Raw genomic sequence first — 23,954 nt, forward strand, 5'->3', positions numbered from 1 at the left:
TTTTAATTAATTTAGAAGCATTTCAAAGGAAAAATGTCAAGTCTACCTACCTACCTTAAAAGTCATCCTACCTACCTTAATACTTTAAGTCCTTTTAGCCCGTCTGGAATGGTCCCTCTGTCGAACAGGGTTCTTCAGTCTGGCAGAGTGAAGACAACATGATTCCTCGTTCCCCCGACAGAGGGAGATTCCGATGACTCCTGGATCTGGCCCGCCAAAATGTGGTAGATTTTTCCCTAAACCTAACTATCTGGGTCTCGTCTACAAATCGACGTCCCCGAACGTCTACTGTCGACGTTTAGTCTATCTGGGTCTCGTCTACAAATCGACGTCCCCATTCATTAATAGTCACCTAACTGACCTGACCCGACAAACAGACCTGCAAATGTCCTTTAAATGCTTTAATTACGGCCGGGGGATCTTCCCGAGCAGTTCTCAGGGAATCTCTCCCAAGAAGCAAGGCTGGAGGATCTCAGACAAATTCCATTGAGAATCCCACCAGAAAACACGGATACAACAGTTTTTATAGAATCGAGAACATGTCTAACATGTCACCTTCAATATGACAAGCAAACTCTGTTTTTGTGATTACTTATCACAAGGTTTGAGAACTAGTCATCTGTATAGTTTCACTTCCCTAGTTGTTATTTATACACACACACACTCAAAGTCACAATTTTTCCCCAAAGAGTTTGGAAACATTTAAAAGCATATGAATGTCATTCCTGCAAGAAAAACAAATGTTAGTTGATTAATTAAAGTTGATTAATTAAAATCCATCACAACCCTTACATCAATTAAACAGAGTAAAGATTATGCGTATTTGGCGTGCTGTCCGGGGGAGGGCTCCGAGCTCCGATGCAGATTAGCCTACATCACTAGTGAAATATCACAACACTTGTCTGAAACAGGATACAATGCTGATAATATAATGAGCCAGTGTTATGATGAAGCATCAGTGATGAGTGGGGTGCGAGGTGGTGTTCAGGCTTTATTACAACAAAGGTTGGGCTGGCATATCCTCTACATCCACTGCTATAACCACCAGCTTCACCTCACCGCACCCTTTAATTCTATAGCCTACACTTCACAAGTCAAAACCTGCAGACACAACACATGACTGCAGAACGACGTTCAGGGTATGAAGCAACTAGCTTGACAATAAAACCGACGTCAGTAGCGAACCAAGCATTGCTGGCTATTTAGGGACTGAATAAGTTACTGGATGACATAACACGGACAACATGACTGTTTGGAAGAAATCCTCCAGGGATGATCTGTTAGATACGCCCCTGGATGAGAGGAGAGTATGTAGCCTATGTAGATGGGTCTTGCTCAGAACCTTCTGATGGTGTTTCCCTCTGTGGGTATTTAATCGTAAAACTCGATGGGAATATCATAGAAGCATATGCCATATGTCACTATTCGGCACAAGCTAATTTCGCTCACAAGAACATACTTACAAAAGATAAAGCAATCACAATTTACACAGATTCTAAGTATGCTCATTGTGTAGTAGCCTACACCACTTTGCCAAATGGGCGCAAAGAAATTTTAAAACCGCAGATGGGAAACTAATATCCCACTCAGTTAATAGCAGACCTTATTTAAGCGGTACAACTAATGGCCATAGTGAAAGTCAAAGGTCACATGACTGGGGATGGCGAAGACTGCTGTTTAGGTCAGTGGTTCCCAAACCTGTCCTGAAGGACCCCCAACACTGCACGTTTTCTTTGTCTCCCTCATCAAACACACCTGATTCAACTCATCAGCTCATTAACCCATGTGATAATGAGCTGATGAGTTGAATCAGGTGTGTTTGATTAGGGAGACAAAGAAAACGTGCAGTGTTGGGGGTCCTTCAGGACAGGTTTGGGAACCACTGGTTTAGGTGATCGTGGGTTTAACAAAGTGAGTGATCACTGTCAGGGAAGCAATAGCAGTGTCTGTTCTTCTAAGATAAACTTGAATTAATAAAGGGGTCTGTCCCCACAAAAACAGCCTTGCAAACTCTGGTAAATCATAAATGATTTAAAGTGGCCATCGTTAAAAGAAAGGAAGTGTTTGCACATATTTTACTCTCTGTTTCGGAACAACATACTGTACCTTTAAGAGTTAGAACAGGAACTTGACTTTGGATTTAAGTGCTTTAAAGCCAGTAGAAGGCAGCAAAGCTCTGCTAAACAAACAGGACGCCATCTAATCAGTGATCTCAAACTCAATTCCTGGAGGGCCACAGCTCTGCACAGTTTAGCTCCAACCAGCTCCAACTTACACCTGCAAGGAAGTTTCTAGTAATCCTGAAGACCTTGATTAGCTGGATCAGGTGTGTTTGATTAGGGTTGGAGCAAAACTGTGCAGAGCTGTGGCCCTCCAGTAATTGAGTTTGAGATCACTGTCTCTTTAAGTGGTTGTTGATAAAAATATATGTAGCCTACAGACATAAATTTTGATTAGGCTATACATATAGGCTATACACACTATGACAAATATGTATGTTGTCTGTTCTCATTCTGATTTTGATTGGAATGTTTCACGCTGTTCTGAAACTCTGAGGATGCTGTTAATGTAGAGATTGTGTTAATAGCCTAATTAACGATGATTATCACAATTTGATGCTCAAATATAAATATAATTTCAAATACCATACTTCAGTTTTTAATTATTATTATTATTATTATTTTATTATTTTTTGTTCAACAAATTGAAATATACTAGCTGTCAAGAAAGAAAAAAAAAGTTAAATTAAATGTTGGCTAAAAATGTAATTAGGCCTTATAATTTTAATAATCTTAAATAGAATTTTATGAAGTTTAGTGACAAGATGTTACAATGTTTACATTGTACAATGATTGGTAGGATAGTTTGTATTATTGCTTGACAAACATTTCAAGATTTCAATTCCATTCTTGTGATTTGATTCCGATTTTGATTCAATATTGACTAATTTGGATACATGTTTATTTTAAATTTTATTTAAAAAAATAATCTCACCTAATGCTGTAAACATAGAGGGCCCAATCTGCTGGTATTATTAAAGGTTAAAAATAAATTAAATTAAATATAATGCAGTTTTTGTTATAATAATAATTATTTAATGACATAAGTAAAAATATAATAAATATGTAATATAGTGCTCAGCAAAATCTCCTCTAGCTATTTTTTCTATTCAGTTAACATGATATGGTCATTAAATGGCTTTCCTGAGGTAAATGTAACGTTATGTGACATAATTGTTCTCCAGCTGTTATATTGACCTCTTTCCGTGGTTGAAAAACAGTAATTGGTCGATATTATGTATACTTTCGGTAAGTTGTACTGCATCTTTAAATAAAAAAGTAACAGATGATCGGTTCACGTGCACTTGAACTGAGGCGCTCAGCGATCTGTCACGCAGGCACGGCGCCAGGATTCCAGTTTTGGATGGGCCAGACCAATTGTGGGTGGGCCTTAAATTAAAAACGTTAAATAAAAAAATAAAATAAAAAAAAACGTTATCCAATCAATGCTTAACCTAATAAAAAAATATTGACTAATATAGCCTACTGTTATATTATCTGTGCGTATACATAATATATATTTTAATAGCTTGATGCTCTTTAAATATTTTGTTGCATTGTTAAAAGTTTCGGTGCATAGGACAGACCTATCCGCGATCGCTCTCCATGGTTCTGACCAAAGAAGGAATTGGAATCTCGTTACGCATCATACGCATCATACCTGGGCTGCATTTTCCGATAACATTGTCTCTAAGCGCGCTACGAAGACTCTTAAGGTATAACTTAACTAAATGTATACTACCATTAAAGGTATATCATTGCTAGGCGTCTTCAGGGCTATCATCCACTCGCGAGGCAGAGGAGCTGGCGCCCTCCTAGCAACGGCGCTGTTTTTGGTAAAACATGATTTTGACGACTTCATTAAGTTTTGTTTTATAGAAAACTCTTTTTAAAAGATTTTCGTTTTGTATAAATTGTATCTTAATTTTGATCAATGTTTTATCAATCAATTGCCCGTATTTAATAAATAAGGCAATGTAATAAGGCGCCGACACGATCACTTGCATTGCATGTGAACTGGAAGGCGCCGAAACTCAGCTTGTGCCTCACAGATTTGAGAAATATAGGCTATATATTACAGAAAGCTTGAAATGTCTACTTTTAAACGAAAATATTAAAACCAAAATAAATAGGCTATAGGCTACTCTCTGATTATATAATCCATATGAAATGTGCATTTCTCTCTGGCGTTCATGGCGAGTCCGCATCGTCAACTTCATCTTTGCAGCGACACAGAAAACACCAGTTTATTACTAAACAGTTAAATGTCTCCTTGCTAATTTAGACACATTCATAATCATTACTTTAACCGGTTCTTTGTGGCAAGCTTTATGCGTGCGGTCATAACGCTTATTATCCTGTAGGCTATAGCCTATTTAAGTAATTAAATTAATATAAAGCGGCGATTTGTCCACGAATGGCTTAAATGAACAACTACTAGTCGACTAGAAAAAAAAATTAGTCGGAGGCAGCCCTTATTCCACATATTTTCGAACCAGCAGGCCATTCTTCTGGGTTGAGCGAGCGACCCTGCGGAATGAACGAGCTGAGCGGAATATTCAGAAATGCGCTCTCCACTCATGAGCTCTGATCGGAACAAACCCGAACTGTCTGCTGAACTTGCGCAGAAACATCAAAATAGACATAGCCAGCTTTTTAAAATTGTTTTTAAAACTAAACATTTAGACTATTTTAGTACAAATTATGAGCTTATTGACGATTTTTTTTTATAATTCTTGACAAAATTAGAATATATTAATTATTATTTTTTAGTTATTTTTTGGGTGGGCCTGTTGAAAAGTGGGTGGGCCTAGGCCCGTCAGGCCCACCCATGACGCCGTGCCTGCTGTCACGTCACATTTACAAGCGCCAAACGTATTTTTGTCTGAATTTCGTAATAAAATTGACGAAATCTAAGAGCTGAGAATTAGTTTAAAAAGTAGGTACCTCTTTGTTCCGCAATTTTTCTGTGCGTGAGAAAATGGATGTGTGGCGTGAGAGCGTGTGAAAAGTGTCAATTGCGTGAGTCTCACGCTCAATGCGTCAGAGTTGGCAGCCCTGTATTTCTGTTATTGTGCCGCTGGCTGTCGAAACGGCCGGAGTGAAACGCAGCCATCAGGTATTAACGCGTTTCAGAGCTGTTCACCAGGTGTTGCTGCCGTAAACCGCGGACTGATGTAAGCAGATATATTTATTTTCCTCATTTCGAGAGTTTAATTCACATTACAGTTTTTTGCCGTACTTTACAGTGCGCATTAGTAAGGAAGAAACATGTGGTCTGGTTTAAGTAGCGGGGTTGAATTAATATGGCGAAATTTTTATTTATTTTATTTTTTGGTCAGAATTTTGGTCAAAATACGATTTTTTTTTAGTTCTCGGTAAGTCTACATGATTAAGTTCATGTGTAATTTGCTCTTAAAATTTGCTTATTGTACTACTTGCCTACTGATAAAATACAGAATCCAGGAAATGAAGACTAAAGGTCAGGGCCAGCAATTAGGGAAGATGTTAAATCAGTCTAAAAAGATAAATGAAGATATTTAATAAAGTATCAACTTTTTGTGTGCTGTATTTGTTCTTCCAAATACATTGTTTATTTGTAAAACATCAATACAATTAATATTTAAAAGAACTAGGTGTCCCACTTTGACAATAAAGGTTAGTTTATTGCATGAAATGCTTGGAAAATATATGAATATGAAGTTTTTATATAAAAAAAGACGAACCTCTATGTTGTTGTCAAGATCTTTAGCTACTTCAAATGGTTTAGTATGAGGAAGTCATTTGGAACATATTTTAACATGAAACCAAAGACAAATTACTGTGTGAGCAAATGTCCCACTTTACCTGTATTCACCTTAGACCGTTTAGAACGTTTAGGTATGAAAGCAAGGCTGTGAGGGATAAACTTACCGTGTTTTCAATGGCATCTGCTGTAAAAAGCTGTATAAATCTCCTATATCACTTAGAATTTTCCACAGCTCATATTGTCTGGAGTTTTTTTGTCTTCTGAAATTTCTTGGAAATATATTTTTGCAGTGTTTCGTCAGCAGAACAATCCAAAAACACATTACATAACAGTGCAACCCACTGAAGAGATGTATGTCTGTCTATCCCTCATAGCCTCACTTTCATTCCTGTTAAAAATCAAAGATGGCTCTGCTGTGAATAAGGTCTATATGTCATCAAACTCGATACCTTGGGTTTTAAATGAGAGGCACTGGATTTCAGCCATCATCTCAAATGCAGGGTTAAGTTTACTGTTTAACACCTGACAGTCTCATGTCTATCTTCAGATAAAGATAAAGGTTCGGCAACATGACAACGGTGTGACCCCTGCAGACCCTCATGACTGTGAAAAGGTCAGTTCGTTTCTTAAAATAATCAGATAACATCATGTGGTACTTCCCCAAAATGTAATGGCATTCAAGAATAAAATAAAATAATATTTCCAACACATTCAAGGTGCAACATGCAAATAATTCATTTCTTTTTACTTGATGGTTACGCCATTTCCGAGTCATTAAATGTAACTTTTCTTTCATTAAATGTAAAAGTTGTCATTGACCTAGTCTCTTTTTGTGCTCTTTCAGTTGTGCCTCGTTCACAAAGATGTCCTTAAAGAAGGGGTTACTGCTTTGTGTCCTGGTTTCAGGAACATCTTTACTGCTCTATCTCACTTGCATCCCTTTGAAAAAAAACTGGTTGCAAAGGACAGAAGGACCATCCAAGGAACCTTTTCAGGAAGTAACAGGGATTTACTATGTTGCTTACCCCAGAAAATACGAATTCATCATTGACCAGCCAGATATATGTGAACAACAAAAGCCCTACTTGGTGGCAATTGTCCCCGTGCCCCCTGGAGACGTTGATGCACGCAATGGCATCAGGAAGACATGGGGTAAACAAAAGGTTTTTGGGGACAAAGTGGTGCTGGTTCTGTTTCTTATAGGCGTACACAGTGGAAACAATGAAGAGATGTTGCAGGAAAAACTCCGGAATGAGAGCCAACAATACAAAGACCTTCTGCAGAGCAACTTCCAGGATTCCTACAGAAATCTGACCATTAAAACCATGGTGATGATGGAATGGCTCAGCGAAAAATGTCAACAGGCGTCCTACGCGGCGAAAGTGGACGCTGACGTGCTCCTCAACATGAACAACCTAATAAATATGCTTGTGAGTTTGAACGCAGTACAACGCAACTATATGACCGGGTTAGTGTGGGATGACAGCATTGTAATACGAGACCCTTCCAACAGATTTTTTATCCCCTACGACGTGTACTCCAGGGACACATTTCCTTCATATCCTCTGGGCATGTGTTACATCATTTCTATGGACCTCCCACAAAAGATTCTACTGGGAGCAAGGGAAGTTAAGCCCATATATATCGAGGATGCATATCTTGGAATGTGTTTGGAGCGTTTAGGTATCGTCCCCACCAAACCGCCAAACATCGAACTGTTTGTGGTGAGACTACTGCAGTACAATCGCTGTTACTATTCTAGACTAATAGCAATACAAACAGAAAACACAAATCAGATGACTTCTTATTGGACAGATATTTATTCATCCAGCCAACCATGCTGAGGTAAACATCACGAATATTCCTCATATTATGTTTCTGACCGCAATAAAAAAACTTATACTTTGGTGTACTGGTTCACTTTACATCAGTTTACAAAATGTGTATAAAAAGTGTGTGTGTGTGTGTGGGTGGGTGTGAGAGCATTTTCTTTGTTTCTTTCAAGTGAAACCATTTGCATCATGAACATATCCTCAGGAACAATTAAACAAGTGTTACCTGTAAAAAATTATTAAAAAAAAATGATTTATGCTGATTTACTCTGATGATTTACAGTTTTGTTTGAGAACTGACATGAAAACAATATGCAAATATTACTCTTAATACATCCATTTTGTCACGGTTTGGGTTTTCTTATCATTGTCATGTTTCTGTGTCTTGTCATGTGATTCCCTGTTTGTCATGTGATCCTGCCATGTGTCTTGTCATTGGTTAATCGTCTGATCATTGTTCACAGGTGTTCCTGTGTTGCCCTGTGTCCTGTTTGTTCTATGTCCCAGATCTAGTTTCTTGTTTTTTAGTTTAATGCCACGCTTTTGTTTTATGTTTGATCTTGGTTTTGAATTGTTTTGTTATTTAAGTTGCGTTTGGGTTCTCAACCAGATTGCCTCCAGTGAATCTTTCGTAACACATTTAAAATACCGGACGAGCCCATGAGAAACAATATTAGCGTCCGAATAGGACTTAACTGACAGTAGCCTATGCTTTCACTGGCCTTTAAAAGAGCGTTTTAATTAAATTAATAATATTGTATAATAATATAATCAAAAATCGAACAACAATCTGTCACAGTGTCTGGTTGTGTTTCCCCGGGTATCCACTAGATGTCCTCCTTCCCCCACGGTGTCATTCACAGGAACTACCTTTCCCACAATTCCAGTCTGTGTTATTGCACCCAGGTGTTTGTAATCTGTTTACCCAGCTGTCTCTCGTTGTCATCTCGTCTGTTCATGTATTTAAAGCCCTGTTTGTTCCATGTTCTGTGTGTATCGTTGTTAATGTCACACCATGTCTGTTTCCTGTGTTCCCTACCTGAGCCTGTTTATTGTTTTTGTACTGCCTGACTGGATATTGAACCCTGCCTGTTTTTGACCATGACTTTGGATTACCCTTTAATAAACCTCACTCTACTGCACTTTGGATCCATCTCGCTCTCTTCCTTGTGCGGAACCGTGACAGAACGATACACCATGTATGGATCCAGCAGTACGGGGTTTCGTATCCTTCCCCCTACCACTGAGAAGGAGAGGAGGGGAAGACTCCAAAATTTAATGGCCCTACGCCAGCAGGGTCAGACAGTGAGTTGTTTGTCTCAAACCTTTTGGACTTTATCGAGAGGCATGAACTATAATGATGCAACCCTGAAGGACCTTTTTAATCACTGCCTGGATGACCCGTTGCCGCAATGGGAGATGAAGGGGCTGGAGATCCTTGACTTTTGGGGGTTTACTACGTATCTACACCATCGTAGCCAATGGGATACACCAGCCTCGCCTGCGTCTCCAAGCAAGATGGCTGTCATGTCCTTCCCAGAGAATGCATCGCCGCTGCCCAGCCCAGAGAATGCATCGCCGCTGCCCAGCCCAGAGAATGCATCGCCGCTGCCCAGCCCAGAGAATGCATCGCCGCTGCCCAGCCCAGAGAATGCATCGCCGCTGCCCAGCACAGAGAATGCATCGCCGCTGCCCAGCCCAGAGAATGCATCGCCGCTGCCTAGCCCAGAGCTCCATCCGCCATTAATTCCGTCCAGACCTGAACCTGCACCTCACCATCGAAGACGGCGGAGGAGGAGGAAGACCTCCGGCCTCCCCAATGACCCGGAGGCCGTCCCCGAGCAGCCCGCCGTCGTCCCGGAGGCCGTCCCCGAGCTGCTCGTCCTGCCGGCCCCGCCCACGCTGCTAGCCCTGCCGGCTCCGCCCACGCCTGCCGAGCCTGTGTCTTCGGACAAGATGGCCGCCGCCGAGCCTGTTCACGTCACGCCTGCCGAGCCTGTGTCTTCGGACAAGATGGCCGCCGCCGAGCCTGTTCACGTCACGCCTGCCGAGCCTGTGTCTTCGGACAAGAAGGCCGCCGCCGAGCCTGTTCACGTCACGCCTGCCGAGCCTGTGTCCCCTGACAAGATGGCCGCCGTCGAGCCTGTGTCTGTTCCTGAGCCTGAGCCGGTGGTGTCTGTTCCTGAGCCGGTGGTGTCTGTTCCTGAGCCTGAGCCGGTGGTGTCTGTTCCTGAGCCTGAGCCGGTGGTGTCTGTTCCTGAGCCTGAGCCGGTGGTGTCTGTTCCTGAGCCTGAGCCGGTGGTGTCTGTTCCTGAGCCTGAGCCGGTGGTGTCTGTTCCTGAGCCTGAGCCGGTGGCGTCTGTTCCTGAGCCCTCAGTGACCGCGACACTGGCCATTATGGCCACAGCCATGTGGTGTGTGTGGGCTACGCACACACTTGGTGCCGGTGGTGTCTGTTCCTGGGCCGGTGGTGCCAGTTCCAGTGCCTGAGCCGGTGGTGCCAGTTCCAGTGCCTGAGCCGGTGGTGCCAGTTCCAGTGCCTGAGCCGGTGGTGCCAGTTCCAGTGCCTGAGCCGGTGGTGCCAGTTCCAGTGCCTGAGCCGGTGGTGCCAGTTCCAGTGCCTGAGCCGGTGGTTCCAGTTCCAGTGCCAGTTCCGGTGGTGCCAGTTCCAGTGCCTGAGCCGTTGGTGCCAGTTCCAGTTCCTGAGCCGTTGGTGTCTGTTCCAGTTCCTGCGGCGTGGTCGCCCGAGGGGTCTTCGCCGGCGTGGCCGCCCGAGGGGTCTTCGCCGCCGTGGCCGCCCGAGGGGTCTTCGCCGCCGTGGCCGCCCGAGGGGTCTTCGCCGCCGTGGCCGCCCGAGGGGTCTTCGCCGCCCTGGCCGCCCGAGGGGTCTTCGCCGCCCTGGCCGTCCGAGGGAAGGTCTCCGCCGCCCTGGCCGCCCGAGGGAAGGTCTCCGCCCTGGCCGCCCGAGGGAAAGTCTCCGCCCCGGCCGCCGGATGGACTGTTCGCTTTGCCCCGGCCGCCCGATGGTCTGTTGGCGTCGCCCCGGCCGCCGGATGGACTGGGTGCTTCCCCCTGGTCGCCGGATGGACTGTTCGCTTCGCCCCGGCCGCCCGATGGACTGTTTGTTTCGCCCCGGCCACCGGATGGACTGTTTGCTTCGCCCTGTTCCCCCGATGTACTGTGTGAATGAATTTTAATTAATCAACTTTAATTAATCAACTAACATTTGTCTTTCTTGCAGGAATGACATTCATATGCTTTTAATGTTTCCAAACTCTTTGGGGAAAAACTTGTGACTTTGAGTATGTGTCTATGGGTAAAAATAACATAGTTTTGGGAAGTAAACCTAGACAGTCTGTTAGAACAAATTAAGTCATCGTTAGAACCTTGTGATAAGTAATCACAAGATCAGAGTTTGCTTTACCTAGTAACAGAGGGGTTTGCATATGAAGAACCAATCAAATAGTGGGGAAATTATGTAATGCAGCATGAAATTTATGCCATACCTCTATACTATAAAAACTGTTGTATATGTGTTTTTCGGTGGGATTCTCAATGGAATTTGTCTGAGATCCTCCGGCCTTGCTTCTTGGGAGAGATTCCCTGAGAACTGCTCGGGAAGATCTCCCGGCCGTGATTAAAGCATTTAAAGGACAATTGCAGGTCTGTTTGTCGATTTATTCCTGCGCAGGAAGCTAGTTTAGGGAAGCAAGTTAGTTAGAAACTCGGCCAGTTGTCGACTGAAGATGCAAGAGCTAGAGTTTAAGGTATTGGTGTCGAGTGCAGACGCCAGAGAGTTTAAGGTATTGGTGTCGAGTGCAGACGCCAGAGAGTTTAAGGTATTGGTGTCGAGTGCAGACGCCAGAGAGTTTAAGGTATTGGTGTCGAGAGCAGACGCCAGAGAGTTTAAGGTATTGGTGTCGAGTGTAGACGCCAGAGAGTTTAAGGTATTGGTGTCGAGTGTAGACGCCAGAGATATTAAGATCAGGTGGCTGTCGAGTGCAGACGCCCCAGATAGTTAGGTTTAGGGAAAAATTCCACCACAGTTTGGCGGGCCATCCAGGAGTCCTCGGAATCTCCCTCTGTCAGATCGATGGGAGCGAGGAACCACGTTGTCTTCACTCTGCAGACTGCAGAACCCTGTTCGACAGAGGGACCATTCCAGTCGGGCTAAAAGGATTTAAAGTATTAAGGTAGGACGACAGACCTGACAATTTTCCTTTAAAATGCTTCTAAATTAATTAAAAGGTTTAATTAAAAATTGGCTAATTCTGTTAAGTAACATTTTGAAGAAAACTGGTAATCAGATTTAAAAGATTTAAGTGATTTAAAAAAAAATAAATAATGTTTTACCTTTGCTAAAAATGTTTTACCTTGTCTATTAAGAGCAATGATTATGGTTAAATTCAACCAAATTAGTATACGTTGAGTATTTTATTCGTTGTTTTTGAGAGTGCGCCCAGAAAGCTGTCAATGAAACTTTGTTCTGCAAATAGCAACTTGTCATGCTGGAAACCAGATCCAGGAGGGGAAAATACCCTGAGATGGCCCGCCAAAAAATTCCACCACAACTGTCTGTGTCACCCTGGCCCCCTTTGAGTCTGTTACCCCCTGTTTCTGTTTTCCTTCATGGACCTGGCCCCCCGTCCCTCCCCCGATCCTCCACCGTGCCACCTCCCTCCTGAACTCTTGTTTTGTTCCGTGTCCTGTCTTGGAGTGTCTGGGAGCCACTCCGTAGAGGGGGGGTTATGTCACAGTGTCTGGTTGTGTTTCCCCGGGTATCCACTAGATGTCCTCCTTTCCCCACGGTGTCATTCACAGGAACTACCTTTCCCACAATTCCAGTCTGTGTTATTGCACCCAGGTGTTTGTAATCTGTTTACCCAGCTGTCTCTCGTTGTCATCTCGTCTGTTCATGTATTTAAAGCCCTGTTTCTTGACATCGCAGCCTGTTCATTAAGCTGCGTTCACACCAAACGCAAATAGAGCGTCAAATTTGCGTCTATCGCGTCTAGTTCGACGCTTGAACATTTTGAATCCATTCGCGCGTCCAAAGCGAATAGGACGCGTGTATAAAGCGAGCGTTTGAAGCGAAAAAGACGCGCGTTCAGAGCTAAGGCGGGGCTACAGATTAGTATGGCAAGCCAAAGTCTTCATAAACGCCTGGTCAGGCGTCTGATTGCACACTGACACATCAAAAGCGTGCGTTTTGATGCAAAAACCGCGCGTCCCTGACGATTTGCCATAAAAGCGCGCATTCTTAACGTGCGTTTTGTGGTCACTGAAAACGCGCGTCAGAAACGCGCGGTTTTTGCATCAAAGCGCGCGTCCTCGACGTGTGATCTGCTATTTAAAACGCACATTTGCAACATACGCTTTGGGGTCACCGAAAACCGATCCACATCATCGGTATCGTGCCAATACTGGCCCAGAACGCTAGATCGGATATCTGAGGGGAGAAAAAAATAGGATCCGACCTATTAGGGGTGGAACGGTACATGTATTCGTATTGAACCGAAACGGTACGTGCGTCACGGTTCGGTGCATGGATTTACACGGAGAATCCGCGGTATAAAAATAAATAAAACTCGCGTGCACATTAATTAATGTAATGCGAACTACTGTTAGATACGCGCATAGACATAATGCGGGTTATTTAGGGACACCTAATTATGGCAAGCCAAAGTATTCATAAACACCTGGTCAGGCGTCTGATTGCACACTGACACGTCAAAAGCGTGCGTTTTGACAGACAAACCATAATAATTTTGACAGATTTGCCATAATAGCGCGCGTTCTTAACGTGCGCTTTGTGGTCACTGCGCGTTTTGATGCAAGTCCTCGACGTGTGATCTGCTATTTTAAACGCACGTTTGCAACGTGCGCTTTGGGGTCACCGAAAACGCGCGTTTTTGACGTGCGTTTATAATAACAAAAATGGGCGTTGAAAACGTGTGTTTTGACTAGGACAAAACGCACGCTTTTGACGTGTAAACAGTTAACCCAAACAGGCAGTACAAACGTGTGTGAAGTTTCCAACCAGGCGAAAAGGACGCGTGAAATACGAGTTAAAATCAGTTTGAACGGGTCAGTGTCATTGGCTGCTGAAGGCTTGGGTCTAACCATTTCTGTGGGCTTAGGGGGGTTTAGCTACTGTTCATAGACTAGACTACCACCATTTAACATGCCATAGATCAGGTTATTCAGCCTATCTATTTTGTCCTTTTTTGTAGAACTTATTTTAAGTACATTAGTTCACATGAATTAATAATGAACTGCACTTCTACATGTTAATTTCAAATTTCATTTCAACCTTTACTAATATAAAATCAAAAGTTGTTGTTAACATTACTTAATGCACTGCGAACTAACAGGGTACTAAAAGGGTACACTTCTCAGATTAGTAAAGTAAAACAAAGTTGTTAAAGTAGTTTAAGTTTATGAACATTTTAAATGTATACAATACATAATGTTGTTTATATATATATATATAATTATTATTATTATTTTTTTTACAAAACATTTTCAACCCTAAAACTTAGAAAACAAGAAAATCAATGTTAAATGTCTGGACAAGTTCTGGGCCAGATTTTAGGTTGATGTCTCAATAAATGAACTTTAGGAAAGATTGTATTGTGCGCAGTACCAACATTTTCCACTAGATGACATCCAGACTCCACCGATGAGATCTTCGACTTCCATGTATGGTTTTTAGTGATCTGAACCTTATATTTCCATACTATTCCAAATATGTATGAAGTAGACATCCTATTCAGAAATAGTTAGGGCAGTAATCTTAATATTTGATTTGAATTCAATCTCTAAAACACATATAAAAATGTACGGAAAGAATCAAAGCCCGAGTTATAGTTTGCCTCCACATCACAAATGAAGAATCTATATTGGTATTTATCTACTGCTGTCATTTCTTTTGATAATTACTTGTTTGGGGTGCTCCATTTTTAATTTAATTTAATTTTAATTCTGTAATGGTAATGTATGTACAGTATTTTAATGTACAGTATGTCATATTACACCTCTTTAGATGCTATCTTCAGTCTAAAAATGTATTTAATCAAGTAAGAATATTCAAATATACAGAAATACAATCCAGATATACATCAAAATAACTTGAAGGTTGCAAAAAGTAATGCAATAATGATTTAATGTAATTTCAGAACCGTTCTGAGATAGTATTTTTCATGTTGTGTATGTTGACATTTAGTAGGCTACACTATGATTGCCCAAAGAATTCACATTTATAGGTAATGCAGAGTACTGTGTGCTTTGCAGCATGCTGCAGACGAACCCAACGAATTGAAATGGTATACAACTTACAATACACACACCCAAAAATCATTAGTTTAACTTTATGTGCCATGTTTTTAGGGCCCAAGCCCTGAAAGGGCGAAGGGCCCTATTGTTTTCCTTAGGATTATTTATTATTATTATTATTTTTTTTTTTTTTTTTCTTACGACTATTCAGGCACTTTTGGGGCCCTTAACATGCTCGAAAACTCTTGAAACTTTGCACACAGGTCAGAACCCGCGGCCATCAGGGCCGGGCTGAAGCTGGTACCTGGGCGTGGCAGGGGGGCTCGACAGCGCCCCCTGGAACGGGGTCCGAAAACTTGGTCCATAAATCAAACATGCTTGCATGTAATCATATGAAACTCGGTACACATACAGATCTCATCGGGCCGAACAACTTACGCACTCTATGTTATTAGCTCCGCCCAACAGGAAGTCGACTATTTAGGGTTGTTTGGAAAACACATACAGTGGAATATGAAAGACTCCTCCTAGGGAACCTATCTATCGATCTAGATGTAGATGACTATCCATCTATCTAGAGATGTAGAGATGGATTATCCATGTTAATGGGTTGACTGGTTTTATTTGGTGCTAATTGAGGTGAAGACTTTGTAGCAAATTAGCTCTATATGAAATATTAATAATCAATAATAACTGGTTATAATTGATTATGAATATTTGGATTAGTTAATATAATTAATTTATTGTCGTAAATTAATATTACAATCAATTAACCTATTTGTCCCATGAACACTCAGGATCAATTGTTTATTAACTCTAAGAAATGCACATTTCCGGGGCATGGGAAATGTCTTTCTTAATTTACAATACTACTAAGAGCAGTAACCAAGATCTAAATGATTAGTGACTCCAGTTATGAGCTTGAGACAAGGACAACTTTACGTGTGACATGAACAAGATTTTATTAACTAGTCTAAACACTTAAACTACTCTAACATACACACACATACATGCATACAGTTTACCAAGGGAAAGAGAGCTGAAGCAGAATACAGGAAAGCAAGAAATTATAGCATTGTTTGAAATCATTGTTTGTCAGCAGATCAACAGCCTTGAGCAAACCATCAGTTTAGTTCTAACACGCCCTTCTTTAAAGGGGTAAGGATACTTAATGTATCAAATAATGAGACTAAGTTTGATACTTGCATGTCTCGCCCATTTGAATTAAAATGTCCTGATGCAATTTGTTGAGGCTCCAGTTGTCTTGATGAGAGAGAACCAGTGGTTTTCAGAGTATCTTTGGTGAATGGAAAGACAAGGCCGCAGCCTGGCACAAGCTTGGTGGGTCCTTAGAGGCTTCTAGTTCAGCATCATCTTCACATCAGCATTTCAGAAAGGGACTAAGAGAGAGCTAAGAGCTGATCAGTGACTGTAAAGCGTGAAGATGGCACAACCTCTGGAGCTGTGTGAGCCAATGAGAAGATTTCCCTTTGGAGGGAAATTTTTACGACCCATTGTCCCTTTGAACATGCAATTTGATTGGATGTTTAACACAAGAATCTTTAAGATGCTTATAATACTAATGCGTCACAAAGTTAGCAGAATGTAATGTAAATTAACAAAACGGGGATGAAGATTGGAGTTTATAGAGACCAAAAATGCCACACATTTGATCTGGTTAACCATATTATCCAAAGTCTGAAATATTAACCCAATAGAGTTTACACGAATACAAAAGACAACCACATTAAAGGAAAATCATGAGGTGGGAAAATTAGATACATGTTTACACATTTATCAAGTGTTTATATATATAGAGAATATATAGGATTAACAGGGTTTTTATTTCTCTTCCTCTGCAAGAGTTTAAGTGAGAGTCGCAGCTCTCAGGACATTCCTTTCGATCGTAAAATCAGTTTCAGTGTGTGTCCTGTAACAAGACACCGCATCCTGCCAGTGTGTTAGCTTCATTTGGGGAACGTTTCACAGGCCTTATTTGGGAGAGTGAGTTTACACAGATTATTCATTAAATAAATGAATAATTTGTGTGTCTGATTGGTCCAGACGCTACATATTCCCCCCTCTCAAGGACAACCACGAACGACGTTGGAAGTGCAGAAAGATCAGACACACCTCTGTCATACAAGGCTGGAAGGCCATGGTGGCCTTGGTTGTTTGTGTTTCCTGGAGCAGTGGTCATTCCATCGGGTGATGTAGACAGTAGCCAAGTCCAGGTCTCTGCAGCAGGTGCCGAGGCAGCAGGTGCCTTGACAGTGTGTCACCTGTCCTTTGAGGCAGGTGGTTGCTTGAGCTAAAGGCAAAGTGAGACAGCTAGGTGTATAATGTACAGCTAGGTTTTGCCAGGTGTGGTTAGCAAGTGAAATGTGTACCTGATTATTACTATCTTAGCTGCAAATAGCAGGATTCTCAGATTTGTGTGGATCTGAGTGGCTTTGCTAGAAGAGCGTAAGCCTAGATTTAATAAATGACTTAAGATGGTTCTTATGGTCAAATTATTTCTCAGATCTTACTGATAGCATACAACAGGCTTGATCTCTGACCAAATGAAGAAGAGAAAGAAAGAGGAAGAGGAGAGCTTTCCGATTAGATTGTGTTTATTAGTGGTACTCAAAATTATGCCATAGCAATCGTCTAGATTACTTGTGTAGCTGGCTCATAAAATTGAAGCAACTGTTGAAAATAAACAAATCAAGAAGGAAAGTTGTCTTGTTACTTTTGCGGTTTCATGGGGAAATAAAACCACACTAGAACAAGAGGGTTAAATGAAAAAATTAATAGCTGACTTCTATTATGATTAAATTTAATAAAAAGATTTAAAGTGATTAAAACAGCTGAATGATCTAGTATTGGGAATAATCAATTGCACTTATGATCAACCATTAGATTTGCTTTGGACATCATTCTATAGTTGGTCACAGCTGCTGCGTGTTCAAGACCATACCATGTGTTTGTCCCTCCATAAAGTTTAGTCAACATGCCATTGAAAGTTCCCAATAACTATAAAAATTCTTCTCTAGCTAAACAGTTTACATGTAATTAAGTTTAGATTTAATTAACAAAGTAACTGCAAATTTAGCTGAACAGCAAGGAATGCACCTGAAAAGTGCAGGTGAAATTAGATGAGAAGAATAAAAGTTAAGGAAAGAGAAAGTGAGAATTCAGAAACCAGAAATGGGATTAAAGGAAAATGGTTTAGATAATTCACACTGCACACACACAAGCTGTAGTTAAAGGCTTCATGTAAATGATGCTAACAACTAACTGTTGAAGTTATTAGTTAGCTTAGCCTAAGCTGAAGGGCTGCTAGGTTGGGTTAGCTTAGCCACTTCGGCTGTTTGTTTACAAAATGGCGTCGGAAGGTAACGTGCTATCTAGAGTTAGCACTTCCTGTGACAAGTCGTTGTCATGGGAACCAATGCACTTCAGAGTTTCAGTGAGTGAGACACCGTTTTGATCACCAGGTAGCTATGCTTTTTAAATGCACGGATAAAGTTTAGATGAATGACATCAATCTAACTATAATTTGTAAGGCTTCTACACTGTAAAAAGGGGAGCATCGCCCATATTTACATTTATATAACACTGTACTGAGATTCCTTCATCAGAAACAGGTTAAGCAATACTGAATTTGGAATTCTTTAACCAAAGCAGAATAATCAATTCTGGTACAGTTTATATGCCGCTGAGCTGAGATTCCTTCGTCAAAACAGACTTACGCTTTAATACTGAAATTAGGGTTTCTTCGCTAAAATCATATTAACCTTACACTGATACCATTTGAAAATATGCTTAAATGTGTTTAGACTTTTTCAATTACAGTAGAGACGTCAATTCAAATCATCCTTTATCCGCATTTAAACATGCCAGCAACTAGCGACCTTAATGCGGTATCGCATGTTGTGTCCTATTCTGACTAGAATTATCAAATACACACTTTTAGGTTGACAGTGGTTTAAGCTCATAACCTTTGTTTAATCATGCCCTATTCATTCTCCACCATAAATGTAAGCAAATTAGCTCTATATTAAATATTAATAATCAATAATAACTGGTTATAATTGATTATGAATATTTAATTATTATTCATAACGGATTATGATCAATAATTAATATTTTAATTATTTTTAATTATTTTCAGAATTTACTGTAGCAGAATCAATAGTATGATCATTTTATCAGTTCATCCAATGAACAGAAAGCATAAACAATAGGGGTGTGACGAGACGCTTACTCCACGAGACGAGACGAGACACGAGATTGGGTTCACGAGAACGAGACAAGACGAGATTTTTACACAATTTTTAAGAAATCCTCAATGATGAAATATATGAATGGAAAATAGTATTTTATTCAACTGAAAATCACAAAATGCAAAACAATTTAGGTGCATTTTGAAATCAACTTGTAATGAATGTTATTTTACTTATATTTTAATGAATTCTATTCAGTAAAGGACATGCAAACACTGCAAAATGTTTTGCTATAAACTCTACCGTCTGGCTTCTCCCCTGTACGATTTCACATGAGAAATCTAACTCCTTTCCACAAATCGAACATAAAAATAAAATAAAACAGTATAAATAAATAAATATAAATAACTGAAATAACACTTTAAATGCAAACAGTGTGTATCCATAATCAAAGTACTGCTCTCTCAAAACTACAAGTTCAAACAGAAACACATTTTTTCTTCAAGCATGAAAAAGAGATAAATTAACTACACAGAACAGACTAAGATTATGGTCATGTTCTTTTTCAAGAATATAAGCATGTCGACGATTTCTGGCAGCAGTTGAGAGACCTTTGGGCAGTAACTAGGGCTGCACGATATGAGGAAAAGCTGCGATGTGCGATAACATTGTTTAATATTGCGATGTCGATATGACTTGTGATATGTGAATGTTAGCTATACTGTTCCCATGTCTTAGTGCTTTAATAGGTTCTTTGCGCGATAGGTCAAATGTTTATTACCTGCCTGGTTCAGATTACACTATTTTAGCGCGATCCGTTTCGTGGAGATTCGTAAAGGACAACGGGCGTCGGGACGCAAGATTCGATCGTTTCATTTCGTATAGTGTGTCATAGTGGGCGACAACCTACGCGTCTGCGATGCTTCAGGACATCACGACAGAAAGACTAGCATGTTTAATTTTAACGGTCCTCCACGACGGGTTTAGTGTGAGCGAGAGTGAGTGTGCGCGACTCGCGAGTGAGTGAGAGTGCGAGCAACAGTGAGTGTGCGTGTGAGCGCGCGCGATTGAGCGTGTGTGTGTGTGTGTGCGCGCGAGTGAGTGAGTGAGCGAGGGACAGTGAGTGTGTGTGTGATTGGCCCGGCACACAAATGATTAAAAAGTGACAGGGGCATCTTCAATACTAATTTCACCCTCACGCTCCATCACGCTGACATCACAACAACTCACGAGACAAAGTTTCACCTCGACGAGAAATCTCGTCTCGTTTTAATCTCGTAACACGAGATCTCGTCACACCCCTAATAAACAAGTATTAACTCTAGGAAATATAATATCTTCCTGGCCAAGAAAGAATTAATCTCCAGCTAACAATAAATTAAGAAAATCACGGGTAACAGCATCGGTAACTTAGATCAAAGTTTAAGACAATAAATCTGATAAGCACACACACAAGCAATATCTTTTCAAATACGAACAATACTTTATTGATTATATACTAACACACAAAGCTAATTATCTAAAATATCTAACACAAACCCACGAACACGCATACGCACACATTCATACAGGTTACAGAAAGAAAGAAAGAAAGAAATACAAAAAGAAGAATGAGTTTGGGAAGAATGAGTTTAAGGGTAAGAGGAAGGAAATTCCGAATTTCTATATGCACTTGTAAGACATGACCTGAACGAACCATCAATCATTAATTTAACCCTTCTATCGTTTCTTAGACAGGTTATTATCAAAAACACCAGTTCAGCTTAAGTCTGGAGGTAGTCTACTTGCGTTTCCGTTTGAGGGTTCCCTTTTGTTGGGTAAAAAGGGTGTTTTCGGGGTCCGTTGGTTGATCTCCTCGTGCTTGGATAGAGCTTCGGGAAAACCAGCCAAAATAACCTTGGGTCGTGCCAACACACTCACCCTATAACACACCAATTAATCCAGTTGTTAAAGCATATGGCACTAGCTGGCGACTCGCACAAGACCTGCGTGCATTAACCAATTAATCGTCCCACTTGTGCCAGTTGTAGCCTACCCAACGCGCCTACTATTATGAATTCCATACCATGTAGGCTACATATGGGGTTCAAAGCATCAAAGGCTTCAAAGTTTTCTGGGGCTCATAAATTACTGTAGGTCATCGATATCCGACTGTGCATTTCAGACAAACAGTTGACAATGTTGATTTGCATGTGAAGGTGTTTGTCGGTCCGTGTACTTTTTCGTTCATTCATTATTCTATTTCGGAATGAAAGATGAAATTTAAACAAGGGTGTAGCTTGGTTTTTTGTTTAAAAGAAAAAAAGCAGAAATGGCTGTATTTTGTTTTCCAAATGTATTGTTGTCACTTGTCATCAAATAATAGTATCAGAAAATTGGACGACATTTCCGATCATTTTTTAATTTGTAATATTTATTTGTACGTTTATTGTATTTCATTTGACTGATCCTATCTTTACCCGAAAGTGAATTAACACCGTTGTGCGAAGTCATAGATATATACACTTAATGAAGTGGTCAAAAATCAACATAAATGATTGTGCATTCAACGTTGTGCATTCATATTCTGGGCTCATCTGATTTTTTTGTACATAGCATAGCCTACTTTGTTATGATTTTAGTATCATAATGATTAATAAATGCATGAACAATTATCCGTGAACTTGATTTGAACAAATGCCATTCAACTTATGTGTGCAAAATTCAGAATTAAATGAATGTGCAGCAATTTGTACAAATAGAGAGTCTGTAGGCCTACTATACTGTTGTAGTCATTAAATAAGCGCATTTAGTTTCATATTTGTTAAAATATTTTAATGTTATTTTTTTTGTTTCCATTTATGTTGATTTATGAAAAGTGAACAGCACGAGTAAGATAGGATGCGCAATATGAGACATGGAGTGAGTCAGACATGATTTTGACCACTTCATTAAGTTTTGTTTTGTAGAAAGCCTTTCTTTAAAGTGAATTTCGTTTTGTATAAATTGTATCTTAATTTTAATCAATTTTTCATCAACCAATTGCCTGGATTTAATAAATAAACATTTAATATAATATATATATATAATATATATATAACATTCAAATATAACAGACAATATAATCATGGAGGCGCCGGTCAATTGGTCACGTTAACTGGAGCGCATCTCATCCTAACTTAAGGAAACTCAGTGTATGCCTCACACATACATGAGAAATACATCAAATACACAAAGCTTGAAATGTCTTTAAAGGTGAACTAAGTAACTTTTTTATCTTAACCGAACAGCTTCGGAGTCATTGGAATGGTTATATGACTGTTTTCGGGTTGAATGGTGGTCTTCTCGCACCCCTCGAGCGCCTGTGAGACGAAAAACCACCCTTGCAACTTTGGGCCGGCGGCCCGCCGGCCGCAGCATCAGGAAGTATCGCGTGATATCAGGTCTCGCGATGTAACAAACTGCTTTACGGCACTGCACACATACACTATCTAAACATTTATATGCTAGCCTTCTGTGTATTATACATACCTCAGTGGACATGGCTCCGTGTGTTCGCCGGGTTCTTTGAAAACAAATGCACATGACCAGCGGGAGAAGATGGGACGAGCCAACGAGTTTTAACGACAGTGTTGTCAAATATCTATTCCGAAGCTGTAGGGGGAGCTCTATAGAGAAACCCTCGAGCAAAAAGCGAGAAAACAGCGAAGAAGTCGGCAAAGCTGCATAATGCAGCTTTAAACGAAATAATTCAAAACGAAAAGAAAAAGGCTACTCTCTAATTATGTAATCCATTATGTGCATTTCTCTCTATAGGCGCGTTCACTACGGAGATGGCGATCGCCAACTTCATCTTTGCAGTCGACACTGTCAGAAAACACTAGTTTATTAATAAAAATCAATGCAGGCGTCACCGGATTTACAAATGCACATCTTGCTTGTTGCACGCACACATTATGTTGAAATAACGAGATATTAGGCCTATGTTGAAATAACTTTATTGTTAATAATACATCTTTTAGAATAGTTGCGGCTCTATTGACGCATTCGTTCCAATGAACTGTCGTAGCCAAGGCAACATCTAGTGTAGATATCTATGACTTCGCACAACGGTGTAATTTACTTCCGGGTAAAGATAGGATCAGTCAAATGAAATACAATAAACGTAGGATACAAATAAATATTACAAATTAAAAAACGATCGGAAATGTCGTCCAATTTTCTAATACTATTATTTTATAACAACAATACATTTGGAAAACAAAATACAGCCATTTCTGCTTTTTTTCTTTAAAACAAAAAACCAAGCTGCACCCTTTTTTAAATTTCATCTTTCATTCCGAAATAGAATAATGAATGAACGAAAAAGTACACAGACCGACTTGTCTGCGAGTGCAAACTTCAACATTCAACTTCAGATTTTTATTTTACAGGTTTTCACATTGGAGCTGTGAGTGTAAATACGAATATTTATTGTACAAGTTCTCAAATTCTTGCTACTCTTTTTGCTTTTTTTGCTCGTTTTGCTACTCTTTTACTCTCATACAACAGCATGGCACAAGCATAGACTGTAAAAAAGATGGACGACGCACATTCACTTTCATTGTAGAAAAGTGAAGCCGCCAAAGTCCCAATATGGTGCTGACGTCTTGCGCTGATTTGGGACCGGATTCTGCGCAATAGTGAACGTGAAGAGCCGCGATATCAAGCTCCTGCCCTCACTCTCGCAGAAACCATAGTGTTAGTAGCCTACAGTTTACAGAACTGTCAGCATGAATTGAACAGTTATTGAAATATAAAGTTGAAGCTCCGATCTCCTTACCGGAAATCCTCCAAAAAGTCTGTTGGT

At 40.5% G+C, this 23,954-nt stretch overlaps 2 protein-coding genes across 2 annotated transcripts in view; both read left to right on the forward strand.

Moving 5' to 3' along the window:
* Positions 1-7,903, forward strand: part of LOC311084437 (beta-1,3-galactosyltransferase 2-like) — a 30,688-nt gene extending 22,785 nt beyond the window's left edge. Inside the window, exons 2-3 of the mRNA XM_084116445.1 lie at positions 6,356-6,421; positions 6,653-7,903. Coding sequence (XP_083972571.1) covers positions 6,408-6,421; positions 6,653-7,652 — 1,014 coding nt within the window. The 5' untranslated portion in view covers positions 6,356-6,407 and the 3' untranslated portion in view covers positions 7,653-7,903. The remainder of the gene's footprint in view (positions 1-6,355; positions 6,422-6,652) is intronic.
* Positions 7,904-11,430: 3,527 nt separating this feature from the next.
* The window catches only part of LOC311084438 (beta-1,3-galactosyltransferase 2-like), a 60,768-nt gene continuing 48,244 nt past the window's right edge, over positions 11,431-23,954 (forward strand). Inside the window, exon 1 of the mRNA XM_084116447.1 lies at positions 11,431-11,833. The gene's annotated coding sequence lies outside the window, so the exon portion shown is untranslated. The remainder of the gene's footprint in view (positions 11,834-23,954) is intronic.

The sequence above is a fragment of the Abramis brama genome (genome assembly GCF_963993115.1).
Source record: "Abramis brama genome assembly, chromosome: 6".
Lineage (NCBI taxonomy): Eukaryota > Metazoa > Chordata > Actinopteri > Cypriniformes > Leuciscidae > Abramis > Abramis brama.